Source organism: Sturnus vulgaris, chromosome 5 (genome assembly GCF_052056855.1).
Source record: "Sturnus vulgaris isolate bStuVul1 chromosome 5, bStuVul1.hap1, whole genome shotgun sequence".
Taxonomy (NCBI): Eukaryota; Metazoa; Chordata; class Aves; order Passeriformes; family Sturnidae; genus Sturnus; species Sturnus vulgaris.
Genome location: NC_142247.1, coordinates 68,227,287 through 68,254,981, shown reverse-complemented (window position 1 = coordinate 68,254,981; position 27,695 = coordinate 68,227,287). Strand labels below are relative to the sequence as shown.

The 27,695-nt window shown below is 43.4% G+C and overlaps 2 protein-coding genes across 3 annotated transcripts; one reads left to right on the top strand and one right to left on the bottom strand.

Annotated features, from left to right (window-relative positions):
- Positions 1-415: 415 nt before the first annotated feature.
- Positions 416-23,896, bottom strand: SEPHS1 (selenophosphate synthetase 1). Of its 2 annotated transcripts, none has more exons than XM_088165922.1 (9): positions 23,790-23,896; positions 20,423-20,684; positions 17,217-17,320; positions 12,846-12,953; positions 11,915-12,069; positions 11,016-11,106; positions 8,057-8,156; positions 6,342-6,554; positions 416-1,746 (listed from the first exon to the last, which is right to left on the bottom strand). In XM_088165922.1, the coding sequence occupies exons 2-9, from the start codon at positions 20,613-20,615 to the stop codon at positions 1,532-1,534; spliced, it is 1,179 nt and encodes a 392-aa protein (XP_088022048.1). In that variant the 5' UTR covers positions 20,616-20,684; positions 23,790-23,896; the 3' UTR covers positions 416-1,531. The 2 variants fall into 2 exon arrangements, with proteins under 2 accessions (XP_088022048.1, XP_014738613.1); XM_014883127.2 differs by lacking the exon at positions 23,790-23,896 and adding an exon at positions 22,995-23,134.
- Positions 23,074-27,585, top strand: LOC148223760 (uncharacterized). The gene is made up of 2 exons (XM_088165923.1): positions 23,074-23,326; positions 25,790-27,585. The coding sequence occupies exons 1-2, from the start codon at positions 23,081-23,083 to the stop codon at positions 25,850-25,852; spliced, it is 309 nt and encodes a 102-aa protein (XP_088022049.1). The 5' UTR covers positions 23,074-23,080; the 3' UTR covers positions 25,853-27,585.
- The last annotated feature ends 110 nt before the right edge of the window (positions 27,586-27,695 follow it).

Genomic DNA, 27,695 nt, shown 5'->3' with positions numbered 1-27,695 from the left:
ACAGCAGGGAGTGTCTGGGCAGAGCAGGGTCAGTGGTGAGGCTGCTCCAAGGGGCAGCTCCCTGTCCTGGCTGGGAAAAGAAGGGCTCCAGCATCCCTTCCACGAGCCCTCCTCTTGCTGACAGCAGGCACGGGAGCACTTGCAGAGGAAACAATTCAAAATGTTGCAGACTCGGTGCTAGTAAGTAAAATAAACAAAATCAAGTGGGTAGTATACTCAGAAATAACCTACTTGCCCTCAGCTTTACTCGAGGTTACCACTGGACATCACAGCTTGGAAAATTGATTCAAGGAGTGATCACAATTGTTAATATAATCACACATGCAATAAATTTTTTTAAAGTTAGGATTTCTCCTCTTTCCAGTGAATAATTCAGCTAGGAATCAAAAAAGTTCATGCACTTATACAAGAGCAATAAAAAAAATTAAATATTTATTTTGAATAACAAGCTTAAGTTCAAGCTGCATTGTTGGCAATGTTGGTTTTAAACACAGATCACAAAAGCGTGCAGAAAATTGCATTTGAGCAAAGAACAAAATAATACTAAGAATTATACTAAACAGCTGCTGATTTTTAAAGAAACAAAAAAGGCTTGTAATCACTATACAAAATATAAAATGTATTAAACACTACCATCCACAGAACAGAGGTTTATTTTAGTTTGATTATATTTAAAAATTATTTGTGTAGTTATTTATATAGTGAATTGTAAATGAATATTATACAGTAACCTCCTTTTGGTCTGCAAAACCTTTGTTGCACTATAGCACATCCAATCATGTTGCAAAAAAAAAAAAAAAAATTATTTGTCCTTACTATCAATAAAGAAAGCAATCATTGATAATACAGTAAATATTGTCAGGTCTACAAATAATGAAATTCAAAATGTCTCCTTCGACTCTGAAGCGCTTTCCATGCAAAAAGTCAGCACTTGCTGTTTAAACTGAGTGCACTACCAAGCAATGTCCAGGGTCGCAGATGCTCTTGGTAAGACTAAACCTTACAAAAAAATTTAGAAAATAAAATAAAATAAATTTTTTTAAAAATCAAAGATTGAATGCAATCATGAAACCTCTTACTACTGGGTAACCCACTGTGTCGCTTGTCAATTTATTGCCTTTCTGGAATATCACTCAAGGCATCAAAATTAGATTCATGATAAATATACACATAATGAAAGGACACAAACTGCTATTCGACACTACTACTGGTAATGTCTGTGCTACGTGAAAGCACCTTTAAAAAGAGCCTATGCGGCAAGAGATAAGTGTCTAAAGATTCAAAATGAATCAACAGTATTGGATAACAATATAATTCTCAACTCAGAAGCTGCCTCAAGATTAGGTGCATCTTCAGTTAATGTAACAGGAAAAAAAGGCAATGGATTTTATTATTTGTATCCACTCATAAACTGACCTAAGGCCACCAGATGTGCAGACACAACAAGTTTTCTTTTCTTTTTACAGTTCTTTAAATTGTAGGATGATAAGGGAATAGATCTATTCAAAAACAAACAGCTATTTCATCTCTATTAAGAGGTGGCACCGGGCGTGGGGTTCACATTCTGAGTGGCCACCTGTGGTGCCACTTCAATGATCCGGGGTTTGTCTATAATCCTGGCCGTGCGGTTGCCCTTCTCTACAATGCCAATAATCCACGCCTGGTGGCCTTCGCCGTATTTTGGGGACTTGATCTCGGCGCAGAAACGCGCTGCCTGCTCTCGTGGTAAGCAGATGAGGAGGCCTCCTGCAAAGAAAGAGAGCAGAGCATCAGAACATCTGACTGCAAAGTATTTCAGCCTTGGTCTGCCAGACTCCTACTTGGACAAGTGCTTGGTGACTTCAGTGGAGTCTGCTGAACTCCAAAGACTCCAAGAAAAGACAGTGGAAGTCCGAGCTCTTGCTCTACAGCAAGATGTCTGTGCCTGAATGCAGTGTTTAGTTTCATATAAATGAAGCCAAACACACACAAAAGATGTTGGCAAAAGGACATGGTACTGATGCCAACAAATGACATACTGAAACAACACCAGCACTGTAACCTTCCTCAGAGGATTGCAGAGTGCCTCTACACAGAAACATTTTGGATAAAGGTCATATGCAGATACCTGTAACCACATATTGGTGGCAGCTGATTCTGTGAGTAATCCTGTTGCCTGCAATGAAATCATTCATCAAAGCGGGAACACTGCCCTGCTGAGAATGCAAGAGGCAGAACATGAAACACGGGCTTGATCCAGTGCTCCCTGCGACAGACCTTATGACCCCTTTATCTGACAATTTTCTAACCTTTCTAGACTTTCCTGTAAGTTTTCTTTGTCAGACACAATTGAAATTACTTCATTTACTAATGAAGGCTTTCAGAAGCCGCACAGCAATGAGTTAGCAAGCTCACCATTCCACCAGTAAACCTACAAGCACTTCCATTCTTAGAATCCCAAAGTACTGAAAAAGATAGGCTGGCATGCGAATTGAAAATGTTTGAAGAATACAGGGAGAGACCAGGATCACACATCCTGGAATCTGGGCACACGCTGAGCCTCACTCCTTGACCCAAAGCATTCTCATCCTCACAAGTTCTGCCACCAGTTCTGAGCCAGCCCAGGGGCAAAGGGCCACCTGCTGAGCAGATCACCTTGGGCTCGGGTGCTTCCTCCTCCTCCACAGACAACTCCTCAGCACTATGGGCACCTTGATGTTTGCTTTTCTGAGAACATAGTCCCCTCGGTGGTGACAAAAGACACTTTTCATTTAGGGCCATGAAGAAGCAGCTACTGAACATGAGGAATTAATTAAAAGGGTAAGTAAAAGTGTGGAAGTGTTTAGATTCTGTATGAAGAAAAGTGTGCCAGACAAAAAATGCCTACGTCTCTGACATTTCAAAATGACATCCCACTATTTCCATCAAACACAACAACAAAAAACCCATAAGATTGAATGACAGTGCCTAGAACTACTTCAGATGTTAACAGACAAATCAATTGCAAAGGAATTATGTGACATTCCCATGGAAGGCTCTAAATCCAATTGAAGTGAAACTTACATCACTGTGCAAGCCAGCCAGGGGAGAGGTTTGCAAGTGGCAGTGCAGAGAAGGTGCTAACTAGCCAGAAGGGAGGTGTGCAAGTATGGTAAAAAAGGAAACAAGAAAGAGCAGAAAAGTAATCTTCACTCAAATTTTTTCACACACAGTCTTCCTGCAATTTTGTATCATTAAAAAAAAAAAAAAAAAAAAAAAAAAAAAAAAAATCACTTTCCACCTGCTGGCTACATCCCAGTCTGATCAATAATGTTTAAAAAGGCTATGGGCTACTCTCAACCAGCAGCAGGCTTCTTGTATGCAAGGATTACAGTTACTTTTCTGCTACACTGACCAGTCTCTTTAACTGTCTGGATAAGTCCTTAAGGTTGTCCACTATGTTTTTTAGACTAGTCTGTGTTCTTGACGTTCCCAGATGCTCTGCTTTATGGGGATTGAAAGGATGCAGATATTTTGTGGCTGTCCTGGCTTATCTTTGTAAGAACAAAAGGGGTTTTTTTTGTAAGAGGCTTTGAACATTGCTGGTTTTATCAAGTACTATATCAAGCAGAGAAGTAGGCACAGAACACTTCAAAAGCAGGCCAGACAAAGCTCTGTAATTAAGAGCAGAGACACAAATAGTTCATGAATCAAAACCAAGTCCTTGCTCCTGCTAATGGCTTTCTCCTGCAATAACTTACAACAGGATGACATCATTAGCCTTGCCTCTTGTCAGGCACTGACACAGTCCTTCTTTTCCATCCATCTGCCTATTTCCACCAAATCTCCACAAATACCAAGTTGCTGAGATACCTCTACTACACTAAAAGAGTCGTCTGACACCATCCAAAAGTTATTAGGACTGAAAGATACACACATGTATGAATGTCCCAAACAGAGTAACTCTGTGATTTATCTTTTCAAGTAGCTACTCTAACAACTCATTCTTTTGAAACCAAATGCCTTACTCCAACTTTAACCATTACCAAGGAGTTCCCTAAAAGAGAACGGAGAATCAGAATCATATAAAAGTGCAATTTTAGGAGACTACACCATTAGCAAGAGTGCCTGAAGGATGGAACAGATGACATAATACATCTTTTCAACACTGGCTTTTGTGAACAGGTGCCCAGCAAATGCACATAGGGGAAAAAAACCCCAACACAATAACCTTAAAATCCATTCAAATAGTTTTCCAGTAAATTTCTTATTGCCTGCCCACTCTGCTGAAAAACATCTGTTCCCAGATGAAGAAGCTACAGACAGAGAGTGTCTAGAAGTTTAAGCTAATAGAGAAGAAGTGTCTGTGTTAGAGCAAGCAGAGCCGTGAGCAGCCCCAGCAGGGCCCCCCACAGCTGGGTATCAGGCACAGCAAGGCAGACCTTGGCCTTCACATAAATCAAGCCCAGGACAGGAGGTGTGCAAACAGCCTGGTCTGAATGCCAATGAGCCATGCCAGCACAGCCTGCCCAGCTCCCACTGCTGACACACACCCGGCCCTGCAGAGCAAGCCCGAAGCCTGTGGGTGGTTATTCAGCTCCCAGAGCCCGGCCAATGTGTCCATGTGGCTACAGATCTTTTGGCTATGTGGCAGACACTGCCCTGTGACAAATCCCTGTGGCCACCTGTAATGCAAGAAACAGTGCTGTGATCACATCACACAGTGTTTTGAGGCACCCACAGTTCACCAACCAGATCTGTCTCACTGTTTTTCCCATCATCATCCATCTCTGCCCGACGCTCTGCATTTCAGAGACCTCTTGCTCTCCCTCCCAGAAGGGATTCTGAAGTCAGGCATTTCCCACTTCCCAGCAGAGCATCCAGCTGCACTGTTTTACATTCCTTCAGTGAAATGAGAATTCGGTATCCCCAAGGTGCAGGATGGGCAGCTCTGAAGACAAAAGCACTTGGTTTGCAGCTAAACCATTCTCACGCCAGCTGCTATCCAAACCTCTACCACAGACACTCACCTGGAAGAACACCTTACAGTTCCAGCTCTATGCCATGCTATTTTTTGGGCTTTTTCCAAATAATAAATACTACTGGCACTCCAGCCTATGTGGGCTCCTGGGTAGTAAGAATCTGACTGGTGCTACCAACATTATTGACACAGCTTGCCAAGTTGCCACCAGGTATTTCTGCTCCCTTCTGACTGACTCTGGATTTGGAAAGGGTTCACATCCCATATCCTGTTACACATCATCTGAGCCACATAGTCTCTGTAGGACAGAGTGCCTGCTCAAGCACAGATGGCCAAGGAACAACTCAGCAGATCAGGGTAAGTTATGTATTCACTAGGGGAAAAGTTTATGGCTCTCACTGTGAAGCTTTTTTCCAGATCTTCAGATTGTTTTGCTTCAAGGAGGCCCCTCTGTTGTGAACTGCAGAGAATGTGGATAATACTTCTGGAAAGCTAGAAGAATGCAGGGAAATGAGATAAGAGAAAAAGAAAGATTCGTTGCTACATCTCTCCATTTCCCAAAGAGAAAGAAGAGTCAGACTAAATCAGAAAAAACAAAATGAAACAGGATACAAGATTCAAAGGGAAAGTGAAGGAGAAAGACATCCAGTAGATGACAGTGATCATGCTCATCAGAGAAGGCCTTCTCCTAAAAACCTTAAAAACCATCAGAAGTTCTCATCATCTGATGACTCTGTAAATGTTTTTGTCCATAGCCAGGTTTTCAGTACAGCCTGTTGTACACACTGTCACTGCATGTGGCAGCTTTATTGATCTCAATAAATGGGTCAGAGAGCAACACTTATGTTTTTGCTGCTAGTCACAATTCCTAAATTTCATAAACGTAAGGGAGAAAAGCTGTAAGCTGTATTCTTGGATGTCTGCATGCTGTGGACAGAGAAGGCCTCAGTTGCCAACACTGGCCCACTCAACACTAAATTTTATACTAACAAACCAAACACCATCCTTTGTAAGGCAAAACTACTGCCAGTGGTCTGCTTTTGAGAAAACTGTGCCAGATGTGGTGGAGTTTCCAGATATTCACTGTTCTGGAGCTAGCAGAGAAGAAAAGGTTTCAAAAGAATTCAGAATCAATCACTAACTTCTAACTGCAAACTGGAGGGTTGCAGGGTTTCTGTAACAGTGTTCCATAAGGGAGCAGAAAACATTCAGGACAGGGTGGTGGTTTGGAAGTCAGGCTGAAGGAGTTAGTTGTGAGCAGCTGGGTGGCTGCTGCTCATTAGCCTGGCCAGGTGCCAAACCAGCTGTGACTCTGAACACGCAGCACGCGATCTGTGCCTTTGAAATGGAATTCTGAGGTGCAGGTGTAGGGAAGGAAGAAGGTGGCACAGCTGTCACCTACCTGAAGTCTCTGGACAAGTCCCGTGCATGAGGCCGAACATGTTGCCACAGGCCTTGCTGACAGCAGCCATCTTAGCCAGGACAGGGAGGTTGTGAATAACAAAGGACACCTCGTTCCGCTGCTGCTTGGCAAGGTTTTGTGCGTGCCCCAGGATCCCGAATCCTGTGATGTCTGTAGCTGCATGTGCATTGAAAGTGTGCATGAGTCCAGCAGCTACAAGAGAGAGAGAGGGGGGAAGAACACCAAATGAGAAAATGCCAAATTATCAGTAAAATATTGTGCACGTTGCATGCATTTAACGCAAACCAGGTTGGGTTAATAAAATAAAGAGAACTGGGATTCACCAATAGTGCACGTAACACTTAAAAAATTCTATCTGTATTTAAGATATTAAATCATGCTGAAAATCCGTCATGGAAGTTGCATTTATGAGCACGGTCTATTAGACATGTGCTACTCATTTATACTGGCAGTCTAAGAAACAGGTTTGCTTCAAACCCAAACTTCCCAAAGCTGAGGGCCAGGGAGGTTCTGAGCTCAGCTTTGCTCCACTAAGGGCAGGGACGAGACACAGCTCAGTCTTCTCACACCTCTTTCCCTGCCCCCTGCAATGGGGACATCAGAATTTGCGATGTGGACACTCAAGGTTTAAAGCCTGCGGCTGTGGGGGAAGGGCCCCAGCCTCCCTACCTATACATTAATGACATTCCTACACATTTGCAGCTCCGGGGTGGGAAAAAGGCACCCATGCATTCAGGACAATAGCACCAGTTAAGAGTATTTAAGTGTTGTTAAAGGTGTCTGACAAGAGCAGAGAAAAACAAAACCAAGAACGCTTTGACTTTCTTTGGGCTCTTCCCAACACACCAGCAGGAGCGAGTTCTTTGCCATAAGACATTGCTGGTCATTTATCTTACCTGGAAGGCTTTGACAAATAATGAAAAAACGGGGATGATATAAGAAATGAAAACTGAAAACTGGGAAAAGAGATATTTAACTATTCTGGTTCCTTCAACTGAGAAATAAAGAAAAATAGAGAAATAATAAAGAAACACCTAATTCAATTCTCCACTCTGTCAAAAGATACTTTGAACAAAGAAGAGAAATCCTGGATTAAAACTTCTAGGGTAAAAAGCAGAGCCTTTCCTCTACCAAATGTAAAAGAAAAAAAAAATCAAAACAAAACTTACTACAGGAACAGGAAAAAGACAAACAGAAGGAAAAAAAAAACATATTCTACATACATCACACTGTGGAAAGCAGAGCACAAGACTGAAAATTAGAAGAAAGTAGAATTTTTTTAAAAATCAAAATTTAAATGGAAGCTTACATAAGTTTAGAGCTTTTCCTTTATTTTATTCTATTTCAATTTCTTTTAACTTTATCACAGTCAGACCTTCTCTATGCAAGAAAGTAAGGAATAAATCCAATATTTTTCCCATTAAAACATCCTTTAACTCATTGGGATGTTACTTGCAGCACTCACATGAGTCATAATCATATCCAGCAGCTTTGTGTTTTTGCTGTATAATTACAAGAGGCTGTTTGATTTTAATTTGCTAGTTTCACTAACACTGAACAGCAGAGAGATAGGGCAGAATGAAAGGGGAAAGGGACAAAGTGTCTGTGTCCCAATTCCCCAAGGCAGTGAAATGAAACTGATATGGAATTGAAAAGACTCACAATCCCTCCCCTCCAGCACAGTCTCTTCTTACCTGTCCTGTTAAGCCGTGCCATATTCATCATTGCCTCCTGGTATGCTAGTTCTACATCTTCCTGTGTTACCACGAGTTTGATTTTATTCCACTTTTCAGGCTAATGGATGAAATAAAGATGTTTCTTTTAGATTTTCAGCAGTACATTTTAAAGTACGCCCTAACCACTTAAAAAAACCCAAACCCTTAATCTAAAATGTACTTTTTTTTTAACAGTTAAAGAGGGGCAAAATGTTCCAGTCAGAGGTGCGTGCCTTAGTCTGCTGTACCCCAGCAAAGTTCATTTAAAGATCTATAAGGCTCTAAGCACCTCAATTTCTTCTTTCAGCAGCTGAGTGGAATGGAATAAACTACCCTAGGGAAAGAACTCCTTCAAGGCAACTCTCTGGATTAAACTCCCACAGCAAAATTAAAAGAACTTTGTTGCTGGATGTTGAGATTTGTAATTTCTGTCTTGGGTTTTTGAGAGATTGTTCTTACTTTCACACCTGGACACTTAGATCAGAAAAGTCCACTGATATCCACCAGTCCTGGCCAGAGGAATGTATGCTAAGGCAGGATATAATCACTTTAGTTTAGGATGAAGGCAGTTTCATAAACCTCCTTTAAAATTTAATACCAGCATCTTCCACCCATTCTCCAGTGTCTGGTACGGTCTTATCTCTTCACCATATTCCCATAAATGCTCTTCATCCCAGAAGGGTTTCACAACAATGTAGGAAACAGTACCTTTATAAAGGGTAATTACTGATTTAACCTTTTTTTTTTTTTGCAATGAAAATAAAATACAGAGAACTGAAAAATCAGAAAACACAGGATTTTTGAAGCCACAATACCTACACTGCCTTTCCACAGAGTAAATGTATAGAACAAATATCTTACTTAACAAAAGGTGCAGGAACTACTAAGAAATGGTAGCTGATGCTACACTGGCGAGGTATCGTGTCTTAAGAAATGAGTGCTGACTTCAAAGGGTGTAAGAGAGAATCTAGAAATGGCAAAAGGGGGAAAGACTGGTCAGCCAAAATAAATAAATTGTTAAAGAGCAAGGAATGATAGCAGTGGAACCAGAGTTTCTGATATTAGGTTGAATTGGACCTACCAATTAAAGAAAAGCATTATTGTTTTCACAAATGAGAGACCAAGTAAAAAAAATAAGATATGGCTGTTACAGAGATGACAGAATAGTGATTATTCCTACTCTGGGAATGACTAAAAAAACCTGAGCAGTCATTCTGCCTTAGGTGTCAAAAACCGTTCTGAGGCTGATCACAGGATGGAAACTGGTGAGATGATGGCAATGGAGATTACAAGTGATGTGGAAGCAGAACTCAAGGCTGAGGGTAGAAGAGCCACAAACACAAGATACGAACTGGAGGAAAATTCCTCTCCACTACAGCAATCAAGATACTGGGCTTAGTCAACAGGGAATTAAGGCAGAAAAGTTTGCAAAAAATCCCAAACAGGTTTTAAAAGCAAGATTGGATTTCCAAATAGGAAGAGTCTGTAGACAGCAGCAAAGAGCTAGAAAACCCTCTCTGAAGAGGCACATATGTTTCATATCTTTAAGCATGCATATCTCCTCTACACTCCAGTTTTCCTTTCTTGCCTGTGTATAACCTTGCTATGCCATACATTCTCCCACACACTTATTAATATGAAGTCCAATTCCCCACTAAAATTTGATTTACAGGTGGACTTGTGATGGGTAATTAATTCTAGTCTCACTTTCCCTGCACTTTCACAAAACAAAGCTAAAGAAAAGGTAGTACAGCTACTCAGAAATTTTCCTACCACAATCAAAGATATATTCTGTTTACACACAATAGCAGTATTGATTTCCTGGCTGTCCTCATTTTTCAGACCAGAAGGTTTTTCTGTTTGACAGTTGAGGAAATTAGTAGTATTTGAAATATGTGGAAATTCAGAATAGCCTTAATTTGCAAGTCTGTTCGTCAGTACAAGAAGGTATGTTAAGAATTAAGATTATGGCCAGAAAACACATACTATGGAATTGGGGTCTTGTTATTTCACTTCATTTTCATATCAAGATTATCTGAGGCCCTGATCCTTGTATCTGTGGAAAACACAGGATTCTAAAGAGGTCAAAATTGCTAGGCCAGACTCTATGAAGGAGGAGAAAAATATTTTTCCCTTGTTGCTCACACTTCAGACTCCAATGAAGGTTTAAGCTGGTTCTCTCCCACTTTGCTAACACTAGCTGTGTTAATTAGAATTCATCTTACAATGCAGTGGCCAACAGCCAAACCAAAGTAGATTCCAGCTCACTCCTCTGTCAGTCTATTGGCTCAGGAGTCCCAAAGTAGAAAAGATGCATCTTTTTAGAGTGTAAACTGAGCAGTTATAATTCAGAAGACACGTACTGGGAGCCAGACAACATAAGCAGATGCCAATTTTGCAGTTACTTTTCAGTTCAGTAGTTACATTTTTGCCTGAAGTAACAGATGGAAGTATGTCTACATCCAAAATGCTGCTAGAAATATTCTTACTGAATGCACAGGGCAATACATGTGAAACGCAGATAAACTTCCATGTACACAAGCAGAAAGCCCAAGAACAGAAAGAGCATTCTTGGCCTAACTGCCATCAATAAGTGTTGCCAATTACTTTGGCAGGTGGAGTAGGGCATAATATTGTCCAGGGTGATAGTCTGTTGTTCTGTTAGTAAACAATTTTGGTTATTACAGCAATGCCTGAGAAATAACTAAGAATTAGGTGCAATTAAGATGGGCTCACCAAGCACAAAATTGTAAATTGCCTTGATTCCAAAGGAATTTTGCACACAAGTAGGGAAGGCTGGAGCATATCAAGGAGGAAGGAGGAGAGAGAGGTGACAGATGACTCCCATCTGAGCTGAACTTTGTCATGCTGAGGGAATGAGGAAGGTCACCCTTAACTTACACCCCTCTTCCCCATTTCTTTTTTGCGGTGTACTCACAATATCTAGCCACTGGTGGACAGCTACAGCCACTTGTGTTCCCAAGGGTTTAGTTAATACAAGCACATCTCCTGGCACTGCATTGTCTGGCCTGGAAACAAAGAATTCATACATTAACTACACAGCAAGATTCAAACACGTTATTAGGAATAAGTGCTGATAATTACATTTTCCACAGACCCACGCATCTTATTGCACTGTAAAAAAACTGACTAATTGCAGAATTACCCTTTGGGATTCATTGCCACGCAATATTATTGAGGAAAATGCTGCAAACTTGTTTAAAAAGTGCTAATCCTTTTTTCTTGGAAAAAAACAACGGTTGCAGTCAGACACACACCAAATTACATCTCTTCTTTCAAATTTTTTGAGACGTAGGAGAGGACAGGGATTTTTACCCAGGGCATATGATATCCAGCATTAGGATCATGCACAAGTTCTATACTTTTGTATAGAGTAACATGCCACAGTGGGACATTCAAAATCAGCTACTGTTAAATGGACAGAATGCTCTAAAGACAGCAGCTCTGTAGTTCTCTACAGTCATTAACAGGACAACTGGGACATGGTTTAGAAATGTATGTATAAATGGGGCAGAAATTTATGTTCAAAACAGTCTCCACTACCTTTAAAGATTAGAAGCTTAGTTCTCCTGTCAAAAGGAGAATAGGATCAAAAAGAACTGGGGGGTGGGGAGAAGTAAAAGGACATCCTGTTTAAAAAAAGCAAATATGTACAAAGAGATGTGGCATCTGCCGAGTGCTAAGGACAAACACAAGCAGGAGAAGGTACCGCTTTATTCATCAGGAGACACACCACCAGATCACAACACAGTGCTTAAAGGAATATTACTGTATCCCTCAGACCAGTGCCTTTGATTGTTTAGTGATTTAACTTACATTATAAATTCATTAGGCTGACAGACTGTCGTGGCCACTCCTCCTAAAACAATCCAGGGATTTAACACTGTTTGGCCACCAGTAACAGATGTTCCTGCCTCTTCTGCTGCATCTTTGAAACCCTGGATAATTAGAGGCATCACTTTGTCTCTTTCCTAGAGATCAAAACAGAAGTCAGAGCTCCATACACAGCAGTGCTAGTCATTGCAAGACTGGTCCAAGGCTTTAACCACTCCAATCAAATGCCCTCGTGGCAAATAGTTCATGACAGAAAAGCAACCCTTAGGAAGTCTGGCCTCCTGAAAACTGGATGTTATCCCACAGAGCTACAGTTTTATGGCTCTGTATAGAAGAGGTGCAAAGACACTCTTACACTGAAGAAATATTCTAGAAAAGGTCATATAAGAGTAATCAGAGTTCTGGAAACTCAGAACAACTATCCTGCTGCTGTAATCAGGTACAGCCACAGCAGTGCAGTGCTAAAAGAATCAAGATAAATTTGGGCTCCGTTAACCATCAAAGTTTCAACTTACATCCTTCTAAGAATAAACATCCCTTTTTTTTACTACAGCAAAACAAACATACATGCTGATCACTTTCATAAAGAAAAACAAAACAAAACCAACCCAAAATCATCTATCCAAATTGATAGATGAACTGGCAATCAAATGCTGGCCTCTGATAGAAGGAGGCATCCCATATTGGTGGGGATGAAGGTAGCAGACTACAATGCCACAGAAAACTGAACTTTTAGCACATGACCTCAGAATGTTTGAGGCAAGATCCATATTATGAACTAAGCCACGCAATAAGACCATCTCTTCTTCAAGCAGCTTCAAACTTTGAGGAGAGAATACACTAAAGGTAAATACATTCTGAGCACATTTAGCTGTTTGAGTCTTCCTCCAAGATAAAGTGCCAAAAGTCTTACCCTGTCTGTCATTTTATTGCTGATTCCAAGGAGCATCAACATGTTGTCGCATTCTGTGACCCCCATGGCATAAAGGTCACTTAGGACATTGGCACACGCTATTCGTCCCTGAAAAACAAAGAGAGGCAAGAAAAAAAATCTGCAACACTGTTGGTGAATGTTTAAACACCTTCCACAAGCAAAGCTTCCAGTGTGAGTTTGCACTCTGACACAGCTTCTTACTCCACAGCATTACGAAACAGAGATTTGGTATGATCCATTACGTGCTATGTGCCCACCTAGAAGTGCAGGTATCATTCCTTTACAGGCATGGAGAGAATTCATCCCAGCTGTCTTGGTCAACACACTCTCCCACTGACTTCATAGGAATCCCAGAGTTCAGACTGGATGCCCAATCTGAGAGAGTAAGTTAAGATCAACAGTCTATCTTTGATAACAAGCTCTGTTTACTTAACATGGTATATTCCTATTAACTTTACTCCAGCACAAAACTGTACATCCTCATGGAGATGGCCATGGCATGGAATTCACAACTGCTAGGAAGTTAATCCAAAAAGCACATATTGCTGAACTTCTGCATCAGAATACGCAGGAGATGGGTCCTTGATGAGAAAGATGTTTGTTCCCTGCACTACTCAGGAGGCCATGTCTGCCCTCCTCAATTTCTAGGATAGAACTCTTCCCAGAGGATACAGCTGTGCTGCCTGCACACACCCTCGCTGGGCTGCTTCCTCTGCTCCGGGGATGACAGCATGTGCAGGGAATAAAGGAACTCAAGGCTCCCAGGAACTGGATTTGCCACCATTGAGGGAAGCTGTGTGCCCTCGCCACTCACATAGTGAGAGTGTTTATCTGTCACTCTTCAGGTGACAAGATCAGGCTGAATTTTGCTACAGCACCAACAATTTTACTGACTGTTGCATGAGGTTAGTTATGCTAATTTCATTAAATTAATGGATCTGAGTCGGGGTTTCTGACGTATAAACTCAGATGAGACATCAAGTTTCCTGATGAAGATGCAGAACTTCCTCATACAGGGTGTGCCCTAAGGGAATGCAAGGTATTTTAAAATATAGGACAAATTCCATGCATTCTAAGAACGTTGTTCTACGTTTACAGCCGCAGAACTGTAATCAACACCTGGCTTTATGATTTTAAGTCCGTGCTTTTCATTATGTTCAAAGGCAACACCACCATGGTAAAAGCAACAACATACTTATTTGATACAATTTGCAAAAGGGGTATTATTTTCAGGCAGTTACTTCATTTGCTGATGACATTAAACATCTCCAAATCACAAATAAATATAATACAGTTTTTCATAAATTCAAGAGTTTTCAGTGGCATCAGGGGAATCCATGATATTTGAAACTGGAATATATTTTAATAATTTAAATCTTAAGCTATTAAGAAAAGCATTGTGTACTGCACTATTTGACGGATATTGGCTGCTAAATTTCTATATGCCTGCCATTTCCCTTTTCTGGCACTATCAAGCCATTCTCTGTAATCTTCAGTATTTACCAAGCAAACTGCTGGTTTGTGCCTTGTTAGGAATGATAGGTAAGTTTTTAAAACCATAAGGACAACACCTCTGATAGTCAGAGGTCAGTCTAATAATGCTTTTGCCAGCTGCCAAAACCACTATGGAAACAAATTCAGGGAAGTGCAATTCCCAAGTTTCATGACACACCAGCAAACCCAACAGGACTCACAAACAGGGGTGAGCCTGGCCAGGTCCTGTAGGCTACCTTCCTGCTTGCATAGTGCCCTGAAGCACAAAAGATCTGTGTGCAATACTAAGAACTATTTGTAAGTGCAAAGGATGAAGAATCAGCTCCAGTCCTGAGTAAAGGTTCAACAGCAACAAAAAGGTTCCTGGATGAAGGAGGAAAAATGTACTCCCTCAAGGCAGCCAGTTCCCTGCTCCTGTACTCAAACAGGTGTCTCCACAGTGCTCCAACAGAGGCCAGTATCCAGTGCCAGTCCCAGTGGATTGATACCTATTACAAAACCTTTTTTCGACTGCTTGTAACTTTTCTAAAAAACTATTTAAGCTGAATAAATCCTATCCTATCCTATTGATTTTATAGGTGTACCTTCTAGGTGTAATTTTACACATGGACTGATTTTTCAAGGACAAAGCCAAAGTGAAGTAGAAGAAGGAAAAGAAGGAAGAATGATTTGGCATGTAACTGCAGAAGTTAGTTTTAAAATAGGCAGTGCCAAAGTGAGAGAAAGCTGTTTTCTGAAGCAGAAATCGGAAGTTCAGCTGAGTCCACAAGTAGTTCTGCCTTCCTCAGCTGTTTCCTAATCCCTTCTGTCACAGCACCCAGCTTGGAGCTCAGTTTTGGCTTTCCCTCTCTGCTTCCTCCCCTCCAATTAGGAAGAGAGATCAGATACGAAGCTGCAGGTAAACCCTGTGCACAGAGAAAGGAAGAGACTCTAGATCAGGAAGCACCCACTCAAAACCAGACTAGAAGTGCCTGAGTGAGGAGACTGAGGGGAAGAGCAAAGAGAGCGTGTACTGCAGGTAAATGACAGGTGTGGGTCAGGGGACACCTGGACTTAAACCAAGGAAAGAAGCAGTTGGAGAAGCAGGGTAGCATCAATGTGTCTCGAGCAGAGAAGGTCAGAGCACACCCCTTTATACAGCCTGGACATTGACTCAAAATTCCCAAGTCTCACAATTCCTCTGCTAGTAACAACCAACCAAACTCCATGGCAAACTGTATTTGACTGTCCTCTAACCAATGCTGGTCCACACAAGCGAGAAGTAATCTATACTGTCCCTTGGGGTACTCTGGCCCTCAAGAGAGGGGTCTGAACAGAGGGTACAGGAACAATAATCCTGCTGGATCACCATTGGTCTTATCAGCAAGAAGGCTTGGGACAGAATCCCCATCCTCAGCTCTTAGGAAGAAATACACATATGCAAACAGATTAGGAAGTGGCCAGCCACCAGATTAAAATAAGTGTCCTCAAGAATGAAAAGTGAAGGACTTGAGAGTTAGACAGCACCAAGGTTACAGCTACTGGAGCATGTGGATCACAGCACAGACTCTAACTATGATGCAATCACTGAAGCTGGACTAAAGCCAAATTTACATTCCACTCCTACCACACTGACCTAAACCTCATCTGAGCACAGGCCCATCTATCTATTCCTGTGGCATTTCAAACCCTTTTTATCTCCAAACAAAGCCACCCTCCCCCTTCCTTCACCACAGCCTTTAACACCGTCCCTCAAGTTTTTGTTACAAGGTGAGAATAGAGTTTCTCAGATGATGAACTCGAACACAGATCGCCAAAACATTTTTTCCTCTGGTCCCTGACAAGTTTCCATACGATATTAAAGCAACCCACTTGAATCAAATTTCTCAGGAGAGCACAACTCCATGCTCCAGAGGCCAGCCTGAGATTTTTGGCTGCTCAGTTTGCAGAGAGCTCTCCTGGAAGAGAAATCACAGCAGCTAGGCTTACATATGGGCACAATGTGTGGTCAAGCATGCTAAAAAAAAAAAAAACAAAAAACCTCAAACTGTGTCCAAAACCTACCAGACAGGTCTCACAGAGCAAACAAACTGACAGCAGCACATAAAACATTCAGTCACACCAACAGCAGTAAAAGCAATGGAGTCACAACCAAACCACAGAAAACATGAACTCCAGCACCTTTCATTTAACATTTCCTTATAGCTTTATTAAAGTCTTTTTCTAAAGCTCATTTGTTTCCCAGGATCTGTTCAAGTCAATACAGATCAGTGCCACACATGCAGGGATCTCTGCTGAGACAGATTAAATGCGACAGGGACACAGAAGGAACCAAGGCCAAAGTGCACACACCTTCCAACCAGTCATTTCAACGTGTCCACATCCAAGTGGAGGTAGCACCACAGGAAAGCTGGTGTTCACAAGGCACTCTGAAACTGCCATGTGCTATTGCCAACTACTGACATTAGGTATTTCCAGTTCTAACAGGTTACCTGGTTATTTCAATACCTCAAAAAAGGCCAGATACAATGAGGTTCTGCTCGTATATGGAGTTTACTCTCTGCTACTTCACAGGCTGCTCATTTTCCCCCTTTTGGGCTCTTCAAATCAAATCCCACAGAACAAGAGATGAAGGGAAATCTGAATTAAAGGTGGCAGGTCTCCCAGCTTTCACCTACACAGAAAGCAGCACTGCAGCATTCCTGGGAGATTCCAGGATGAAATTATGCCTTTCCCTCTTCATGTCTGGAAAGACTCTGAATACAATTAATCACACAATTAGCACTGCACAGCTAAAAGAAACTGTCAGAACTGCCAGCAGGGTGGTGAGAAGCCCAAATCAGCTACAGACCCAAGAACAAAGTTCAGCCAACTTACCATCATGTAAGGGTCATCCACAATAGGATAAATATAATCTGTCGTCTGGACTAATGACAAACCTCCATGTCTTAATGGAATAACGCAAGTGTCCATCCCAATTCCTGCAAAGACAGAAATCTATGAGTGAGGTGTGTAACTGTGCCCTGAGTTACCTGTTGCTCTTAACGAAAGAGTTTATAAAACATGTCTGTGAAATACCTAACATTGCCTAAACAGACACGGCAAACTCCTTCATCAGAGAAAGCACGCAGCACAAGTAAGAAGAAAAAAGAAGCAAAGAAAGAAAACTCCTGGTTCGAACTGAACATAAGTGCAAATGGCTGAAGGCAAGAACTAAACTACAATGTTCTTTATTCTTTTGCTGAAGCATAACAGCACATCAAGAACATCTGTGCTTTTATGTAAGTACATTTAAAGTTAAGAGGAACTAAGTACATTGATATCGTGAAAAGCAAATAGGTTTTCCTGTCCCTCTGATCTCAACAAAAACTTGGTAACAGCTGTGAAGGGACACAGCATCTCCTAAAGGACATTCCCTCACTTCAGAAGGAACAAGAACAAGTCACAGCCCAGGTCCTTGGTGAAAGATGATTCATCCACTTGGAGCTTTAGCAACCACATTAACCTCACCTTGCAAGGCTGGAAGGCTGCAGACCACCTGATACATACAAAACTCCTTGGAGAAAACCACAACCTCGCAGCATCTGCTGCAATGGAAGAGCCCACACCAAAGGGGCAGGTGAGAAATCACAACATGCTGGCTGAGTCACACTCCCCTGTGGACAGCCTTGTGCCTTGCAGCAATGGCAGGAAGCTTACCTCCTTCCTGGGCCGGCAGTAAGCTGCCTGGAATTACTCTGCATGTCCCACAGGGCAAGAGCCTTCAAAACAGCCCGTTTTTAGGGAGCAGATGCCACACAGCAACCTTTCACCATGTATTAATGAGACACACTACCCTAGCAAGAGCTACAAACTAGTGTTTGGCAGTGTCCTGTACAGGGATGGAGCAAGTTGCTGTCATCTGAGTCTTACTGAGGGGACAGAGGTCTGCCAGGCAGTCGGTATATAGGCAAACAGGACGTTGCCTCTCCTGCTAGAGGCAGGAGATCCTGCCTTGGAAGAAAACACATACTAACAAGCTCCCAAGCAGTAATTTAGGGCTGCACAATCTCCACAGAAGCTCCCAAGCCACTATGCCTGATGTCCAATCCCTCCAGGGAAGGGCACATAAGCAGTTACAGAGAAGTGGCCCACATGCAGGAGCTGTTTTGCCCTCAGTTCACCTACTCATGCCGTAATGCTACAAGACCGACTTCACATGTGCATTTTTCCACAATTTCAGCAAAAGCACTGCTTGACAGCCAGGCCAAGAGGTTGTGATGATGGTCCTTCTGAGGCTGTGCTAATGTTCCACCAAAACACATCTGAATAGCAAGTGAATCTCTTCAGAGCTGTGACTGATTTCAAGTCTGTAACAACTCTGACAATAAACATCAGATTTGCAGTTTCTTACTCACAGCCATATTTAAGTTTGCTCTGGGTAACATCCCTTGCAGAACTAAGAAGGGGAGAGCTTGAACCTGCTGCTGGCAACCTCCCTCCTGACTGCATTTCAAAAGCATGGTGCCTATACACAGGTGGCAAAGTTACCTGTCTATACCTTTTAAGCACAAGACATCAAAGGCAAATCTCACACCAAACTTATCCAAAGACACATTTGCTAAAGGGATACTCATCACAAAAGCATATTTTAAAATGAGACCAGAACTCTTCACGTTCTATTACTAACAGATTTTCTGTTACATAGTATCACACCTACACACTGATGGCATAAATCTACTTTAATACCTTTTCATATATCTGTAGAAGAAGAGTCTACTAGCAATTCCATTATTGTTTAGAGCCTGAAAGTTTGCAAGAGAAAAAAAAATCTAAACCAAACTATTGCTGATTTTAGAAAATTGCCAAATTGAAATGCTGCTGTGAACAGCTTACTTAATTTACAAAAATACATAGAAATAGCAATTTGGCGATGAAAAAAGATGGAAGTGTCCTCCATGAGGGAATATTAAATTACAGTGCCACCCCAGCTTCACACACAATTGCTGCTTCTATATTTCATACAAAGATTCCCATTGTTTAAGCAAGAACATGGGCGCCTTACTAATCTCTCATTATATTCAATCTCTACCAAAATAATGGGTTACAACTTGTTAGCCTGCTAACAGACAATTAGCAATGTTTATATAATTTTAAATAAAGTTATTGAACACTAAATTGACAATTAAATAACTTCAGAAGAAATGCTCCATTGATATTCCTAAGTTGAGGGAAAAAAAACCAACATTCTGCACTGCAAAGAGATTGAATATGCAAGGCTGAGTAAATAGACAAACAGAATTAAAAGTGTCATTAAACACATTATCTACATTAATTTATCTATATCAATATTAGGTACAGTAGCTGGTATCAAAATACCTACATTTGCCCTGTTCCCCATGTAGGTGGCTTGTGCAGGTTGTTTTCCCTTATTGCTTGCATCATTGTGCAAATATCAAAGAGAAAGTGAAGCTGGCAAGAACACAGAGGTCTTGGAAAGGCAGCCTTTCCCAGGCAGCTTCTACAGGTGAGCAAAAGAGTTAGAGTAGGGAACAATGAAAGGACTCAAAAGGAATAATGACAATTGTGAAACAATTTGCTCCCAGCCAGCTGAAGCAAGGAAGTTCTCTTGCTCACTTTCTGTGACCCAGGAACAGAGGGAAGAGGAGGGAGAGGGGAAATTCACCTGGGAGTCATCCAAATTCATTCATCCATTGCATCAAATTGCAGATGCAATGCATGAACATAAAAGTCTAAAATAAACTGAGAAATTAACTGACAGGACTTTAGTTTGCACAGCATCTACTGGGGGGAAAGGGAGGAACAGACTAACACCTAAGCATGTGCCCATCACAATGGCTATTCCTGAGTGTTTTGCTCTTGTAGTTGAGTGCACTGCAGGATGTTAAATAATTAAGAAAATATTCTTGGATGCCAGATGCCAACAAATGACAGCATGAGATTCATTCTTCAGCTTTCTGGATGCTGTACATGCATTATACAACACACAATTTTCAAACTGGTTAAACAAACCACAAATGTGATTGTGTCACTAAGCAAACTAAGCAGAAGGACCACCAATGTCCAGAGCAGCAACTACTTACCCAACCTGGGCATAACTGCCCCCAAGAACTGTTCATCTTCCTGAAAATGGTTTTCTTGTAGAGATTCGAGCAGTTTCTGTAAGACATCCTGCGGCACTTTGCAGCCTGTGCCCTTCAGTTCAGTGAATCGGGTCAGACGGAAGCTCTTGTCCAGTTCGTAACTTTCTGGGTTAAAGGACTCCCGAACAGACATGGTTCTCTCCCACAGACTGCCGGCCTCTCCCACCCCGGAGCAACAAGATCAGTTTCTCTGCTGATCAGTCTTATTAAAAAATAACAATAAAAAAAAAGGGAACATTAGAAATTCCTATGACTTTCAAGACATCATGTTTTCCACATGGTTCAAGTTAAAAGAAAAAGAAAGCGCTTGCTGCTGTTGTTCACCTGTTAAGACAGGTGTGCACATCTCACACAACTTATTTCCCTATGGCTACAAAGAGATGACTCCTCATCCTACCTTCTGACATTTAAAATATAACTCTGCCAGGCAAATCAGAGACTTAACTTCTTTTCCAGATATGCTGTGCAAGGTTTTCATTAAAAAAAGAATCTAACACACTTACCAACCTCATTTAACACAGAGGTAATGAAACAAATAATAGTTCCCAGAGCACAGAGGCCAACTTCCCAAAGGCAACCTGGGCCCTGATGCTGCAGCATGCTCAGCAGAGACATCTGTTTGTACTCAGCTCAGTGTGGGGTCATAATTTTAGCCATTAACATATTAATCTCAAAAATAAGATGCTTTTCAAATAATGGCTCTGCTTCAGTCCTCAGGTAAGAAGCTGGAGTTCCATACACCTGTTCTCCTTGGGAGAAAATACACTCCTGGTGTTCTGTTAGAACAGGCAGCAGAAGAACAAAGAGGCCGCTTTTAAGCGGAGTGGTTCACCTGCAAGCATGCCAGTTTACCTCTCAGCATGTTCACATACAAAAAAATGCTGAAAAGTTTCTTGCCTCTTCAGCCCATTTTTAGTCAACTAATGATATGGAGAATCAGAGAATTGCCCATTAAAATGGTAATGTAAAAAGACACTGATGCAATTCATTTAATAAAATTCTTAACAATGCACGTCTAATTTTAGAACGTTTTTCCACTCTGACTCACATCCACCACACTCCAAAACTAATAAGAGGCCTAACCGAGACACTGACTTCTAAACAGGAACGGCTGTGATAAAATACAATTCATCTTTCTCAGAGAACAAGTTTTCAGGAATTACTAAAAGCAACCTGTCTAGTAGAAGTTTCTTAGAAAGCAAGGATCCTGTGTAACAGCAACAAGAAGAGAGTTCAGTGGCATCACTGACAAAATCTGATACTGATGGTCATGCCCTAATGAGGTTAAGCTGAAAAGAAGAATGCAAGTGACTGGTATTTGCCAAGTTCAGCTTTGCTAAATGAAGGGAAGAAGTAAATCTACAGACTGTGCTGTATCTGCCCTACACAGCACTTATTAACAAGTACATCTGTTCCATAAACCTTTAAGTCAATTTATGGACTATAATTTGTAGGAACTGAAGTTTTAAGTTCCCTGAGAACTTTTGATGTGGAGCCCAACTCCCCTTTACTGTGTTTTCCCTCCTTCTTTGGGAGGTGTGGCACTTATTTAAAACAAATCTTCCAAAGCCTAGGCTCGGGCAGAAATCCAAACTCTAGTTACAAGAACGTGTCTTGGATGAGCAATGAATGCAGTTCCTAGCTGTTGTCTTCCAATGCAAGACACTAAGCACTTGCAATTAAAAAAAAACAAAAGCGTCTGGAAAACAACCTGTCAACAGAAATAGGAGACAAAAGCTTTTAAAAGGGGGGGAATGTTTTTTTCTTCATTCTTTTTTAACACTCCATTCTAATTAATTCCAGAGAATTATAAAAAGCAGCTTGCCCCATGAGGGGAACATCTTCCTTTATCTAACCAGTCAGTGCAATAAGCTTAGCACTCCCTGCCTACTTAACACGGGGATGGATGCAGAGGCCACAGCCTACCAGGAACTTTTTGCAGCCTTGAGGACTGTAAGGACACAGTTTCCCCGTTTGAAAACAACTCGTGAAACAAACAAGACAATTTCATTTAATGGAAAACATCTCCAGTGCAAGAATACGATAACTTTTCTCATAAAGATCTGATTAAAGATGCATGCAATTGTGCAATTCGCAGACTCCCATGGGCGCAACATTCCCTGCAAGATCAAGTTTTGGTGCCTTTGGTGGTCACAGCACCGAGTCTGGCAGAGTTCACGAAGAGTCTGGATAACTCTCAGGCACAAGGTGTGATTCTCGGGGCTGTCCTATGCCAAGCCAGCAGCTGGACCGACGGCCCTTGTGAGTCCCTTACAACTCAGAACGTTCTGCGATTCTGGCAGTCCATGCAGCACTGCGATGTGAGCGACAAGCATCTATCCCTCCCCAGCAGCAGACACCACCTCCTAACCCAGACGTTTCTTACTTTAAAAGAGCGGCATAATAAATATTAAAAGCTGAAGTTTAACCCTTGCCTTACTAAACAGCAGAGAGAGGAGAGCACGGGAGCGAAAAGGGGGGAAGGGAGGGAGAACTGGAGGCAGGTACATACCCCAAACAAACCCCAGCGCACCCACCGCCAGCCCGACCGCCCGAGACACACGAGGCGAGGCGCTGCAACCACCATCGATCCGGGGAATGCGGCGGGGAGCGCTGCGGGCAGACATGGCTCCGGGACACCTTAAATTTCCAGCCGCTGCCTTTAGAGGCAAACCCGGGGCCTTCGCTGCCGCTCTTTGTGCGGCCGGAGAGGCGGCGGGGGAAGAGGACGGGGAGGAAGAAGCTGCGAGCGGAGCGGCGCTGGCAGCGGCCCCTTCCCGAGGTGCGGCGGGGACGGAGCCCGCGGGTGTCCGACCCCGCTGTCCCCCGAGTCCCCACGTGCAGGTACGGTGTCACCGGGGCGGGGTTCACCCCTGGCCGGCGGGGACGGCCGGTGGGATGTTGGGAGCAGCCCCCCCTCCGCCCCCGCCGACACTCCGTAACGGGGAGGGAGGGAAGCACGGGGGTGGGGGAAGGAATGGGGGGAGAAAGGAGGGAAAAGGGAAAAAAAAATGTCGGCGGGCGAAAATTTAACCCGTCCGCTGCCGGCGTCCAAATATTTTTAAAGCGGCCGCATCGCGGTGAAGGCGCTGCCCCCCCATCCCCGCTCCTTCCTCCGCCCTTCCCCCGGGGCCGGGCCGAGGGAGGGCGGCGGGGCCCGGGCCAGGCGGGCACCCCGCGCCCCGGCCGCGCCGCGCCGCCCCCCGCGCCCGGCCCGGCGGGAACGGCGGAGGCGAATTCCCCTTTAAATCTCCCCGCCTTGCACCCCCCCTCCTCCTCCTCCTCCCTCCTCAGGTCTCCCTCTCACCGGCTCTCGCCGCCTCCTCGCCCTCCGCCTCCTCCCGCGAACGGGACTCCCAGCGCGGTCCCACAATGCACCGGGCGCGCCGGGCTCCCTCAGCGCCGCCTGAATAGAAAATGCCGCCGCCGCCGCCGGGCACGGGGGGGTTAAACCCCCCCTTTTCCTCCCTGTCCCTGCTTTTCCCTCCCTTTCCCTCCCGCCTCCCCTCTCCGCGCTTCCCGCCCCCTCCCGCTCCCCCTCACACCGCATCCCACGCGCGTTCCCGCGCGGGGGCGCGCGCCGTTGCAGCGCGACATGTCGCGACACCGCCCCCCCCCCACCCCAGCTCAGCACGTGAGGGCAGCCAGGCCGTGTGTGAGGGGTTTGGTCCCTCCTCGCAACCACGGAATCATCGAGGTTGGGAGAGACCTTTAAGATCAGCCAGTCCAAGGCAGCCTTGCCACTGTAACCCCTTAAATCCTGAACCCCATCAGCCAGCGCCGCGTCCGGGCACCTCCTAAACTCAACTCCAGGGACGGGGACTGCACCACCTGCCTGGGCACCTGTCCCGATGCCTGACCCCCCTCACAGTGAAAAACACAGCTTTAATGTCTAATCTGAGTCACCCCTATCTCTGTTTAAGGCCGTTTCCCCTAATCGCAGAATCGATTGGAAAAGACCTCTGAGGTCGAGTCCAACCTATGACCAAACACCACCCTGTCACCAGACCGTGGCACTGAGTGCCACATCCAGGCTTTCCTTAAACAACTCCAGGGATGGTGACTCCACCATCTCCCTGGGAACCTGTTCTAATGTCTAATCATCCTTTCCGTAGAGAAATTCTTCCTCACACACACTGGTGTTTCCCCTGAGAAGCATGCGTCTGCCTATGGAATTCCTTGCTCTGACACCTTTTCCTTCTATATGAAAACTTTGCGGTTTGGAACAATTTGAGTGGGAAATTTAACCAAAGCTGAGGATACCTGGCACCTGCAGAGCCAGGTCCTCCACCGATGCTGAATTTTGCCCAGAAACTGGACAAAAAGTCACATTTGATCCATGTCACACCGAAACGTTGGGCAAGAAGGAAAGTGAGGGGGTCAAATGGACCTGACAATGGGCAAAATTTGGCCAACATTAAATTTTACTGAGTGCAGAGCCAAGACTGCGGCCCCAGAGAGGTAGAGGTGTCATTTCCTCAGTGTCATCTCCTGGGGTTTTGGTCAGTGTGTGGCTCATGGAAGGCTGCAGGTACCACAGCAGGAGCACTGCAGTGTGGCTGGGTGTGACCTTTTTTTACCCAGAATGTGTTTTTGAGCATGCTTCAGGAAAAATGTAATCCTGTTTTGCAGCGGGTGGCGATGGGTTCAGCACAACTCTAGGAATCTGTGCTGTGTTGTAGTACCCAACAGCCAGGATTGTCACAGATTACTTGCTCAAATCAATCTTTTTCCATCACTGATTTGCAAAGCAACCCATTTTTTCTTATGCATTTAATATATAAATCACTGGAATCTAACATGCCTTTAACATGTGTGATTTCCAGTGTCTTCTCAGTTCATTTTTCTCCCTGAAAGTGCTTTTTATGCTTCCAAAGACCCTTTCCCCAAATGATTAAAGCCAGAATTCAGATGAGTCTTTTGCTTTGCATGCGAGACGAGTTTTCTCTAGAAAGGAGGGAATTTCTGTGTTAGGGATAGCACAGAGCCCAGTTTACATTTCCAAATAGATAAAACAGGCACTTTACTTCATGTAATTTGCAGCTAAGTACCTAATTAAGTAATTGCCTGTTAGTTCAAAGATTGCTTTTCGTGCAACTGGCTTTGGAAAAGTCCTGCCTGAAAACAAGCAGAAAGAGAAAAAAATTAAAGTGTTGCTTTTCTTGCCTGATTTTAATTACTCTTTTTGTCTCCCAGAGAATGTAGTGCCCCAGGACTGTGGTGCAGGGGACCAGAGGTGCATGGGAGCTCCCGGCACTGAGCACATTTCGGAAGTCACTAATATTTGTATAATTAATTGATTTTCAGGCTTCTCCGTGTTGCTGTCTGAAAGCATTTCAAGCTCGACACACAGAAGCTGTTTCTCTGTGAGCAGCTGTGGGGCATTTGGCTGATGGTTTTGACAGCAGAGATGAATTGAGGACGTGGCATCTGCAGTCCTGACCTGGAATTCGAACCCTTTAGTGCCTCTTCCTCCTCCCAGATGGAGAGGAGGCGGAAGATCTCGGAATCTTCTGATTGCCGTCTATCTGATTTTGCTGAGCACTGGTCTTGTATCACGACTGTGTGTTCCTTGAGAGATGATTTCAATCTGATAAAAACCCCTGTAAGTACCTTGAGAGCTGGAGATCAGATGCTCTGATCTAACATCTCTCTAGCATTTAGCCATCACCTCTACAACCAGCACCTCATTTAAAAAAAACCAAACAAACATGAAGCATAAGGAAAACCATGAGACAATGTTGCTGATTTTGAACTCTGACTTACATGTTTTGCTTTCTGAAATTTTTGGAGGGAAGGGGCAATTGGATCATATTTTTTTGTTGTTGTGGTTTGTTTTCCCCACATCTGTGAGGACTAGACACTTCTTTAACAGAGGGAGAAAAAAAATAAATTGAGATTTCCAGGTGGTAATATGGCTGAAAGAAAACACGAATACATGGAAATCCATGCTCATTAGTACTTGAACAGATGTGACTCTGTAGAGCTGAAGCTAACCACGACCAGGGTATAGAGATGAGACCTGCACATAATTGAAGCCCTGATTAATTAAAAGCAATTTCTTGGCACAGACAATGATGGAGCATCCTTGGGTGGATCAGCACATGTCCCAGTGCACATGTGCACCAGGCCCTGCTGCCTGTGCTGGGGTGAGGCTTTGTGTGGGCAGGCAAGAGGTAGAAAAGTGGCTTTGCCAAGAATGCTAAGCCAAGAGGAGCAGTGAGCCACCTCTCCACTGCAGCTTCAGGTGTGTTGCTGCACCCAGCACACATGTGCCCCATGCTTCTCCAGGGGCTCCATGCTTGGAACAGCTGCTGGAGGAGGTGTGGGATCAGGAAGGGAATCCTGTACACGCAGGGGAATGTCCTTTTCATGCAGGATCATAAGCAAAACCCTGAATAAGTAGTGATGGATCCAGCAGCCCTGGGTAGGGTCCACACTGCTGGAACCTCTAGCATCATGGAACATTTTCATGGAGTCCAATAGTGGTTTTCTAGAGTTCAAATTTGATCAATTTTCCTTTTCTTCCTCCCTCCCAATGGCTTCTTTGTCATCTGTGTCCAAAATCTCCAGCAGAAACTCCATGACTGGAGTGATTTGGTCCAATGCTATGAGAAGGGACTACTCCACACACCTTAGGAAGTGAAAAGGAAAAAGAAAAGAAAGTAGAGCCCTCTGTGCTGCACCTGATCATCAAAGCCAGCCGCCTCCTATGCTGGCTTGAGGATGTGACAGATGTCTGTAGCCTTTACAGGTACAGGGCCTGCATTTCATCAGTCTTTTTTCCATGGATGACCTGGAGTGTGTATTACTAGCAGCTCAGATTTCTTTGGCCAAGATGCTTTGTTGTATACACATCCGGGTTAAATCTAAGCAATATTTCTGATCCATGTAGGCTTCTGACTCAGTTCTGCATCTTTGGTGTTTACAAAATGATCAGAGTTTGAACTCTCCCTGTTCTGTTTCTTAAATATCAACAGAAACTTTTTTTTTTTTTAATAAAACAATGCAGCCTTCCCCTGCAATGTTTGTAACCAAGAAATTGTGGCATCACAAAAGTATGAGGAAATACTGGCTGATTAAAACCAGGGTAAGAAATGACAGAGAAAGTGTTTGTCTTTTTTTTTCCTCATTTCAGAATTCACAATGAAGTGGCTGGTAAAATGGGACTAGCTGGTTCAGCCCCACTTGGGCTGAATATGAGGTTTAATGT

Coding starts and splice junctions, on each gene's coding strand:
- SEPHS1 (XM_088165922.1), bottom strand. CDS start 20,615: ATGTCTGTTCGGGAGTCCTTTAACCCAGAAAGTTACGAACTGGACAAG. Junction 12,070..12,845: donor GCAATAAAATGACAGACAGG/GTAAGACTTTTG, acceptor TTTGATCTCTAG/GAAAGAGACAAAGTGATGCC. Junction 11,107..11,914: donor CAGCCTAATGAATTTATAAT/GTAAGTTAAATC, acceptor CTTTGTTTCCAG/GCCAGACAATGCAGTGCCAG.
- LOC148223760 (XM_088165923.1), top strand. CDS start 23,081: ATGCGGCGGGGAGCGCTGCGGGCAGACATGGCTCCGGGACACCTTAAA. Junction 23,327..25,789: donor CCCCGAGTCCCCACGTGCAG/GTACGGTGTCAC, acceptor ATTGATTTTCAG/GCTTCTCCGTGTTGCTGTCT.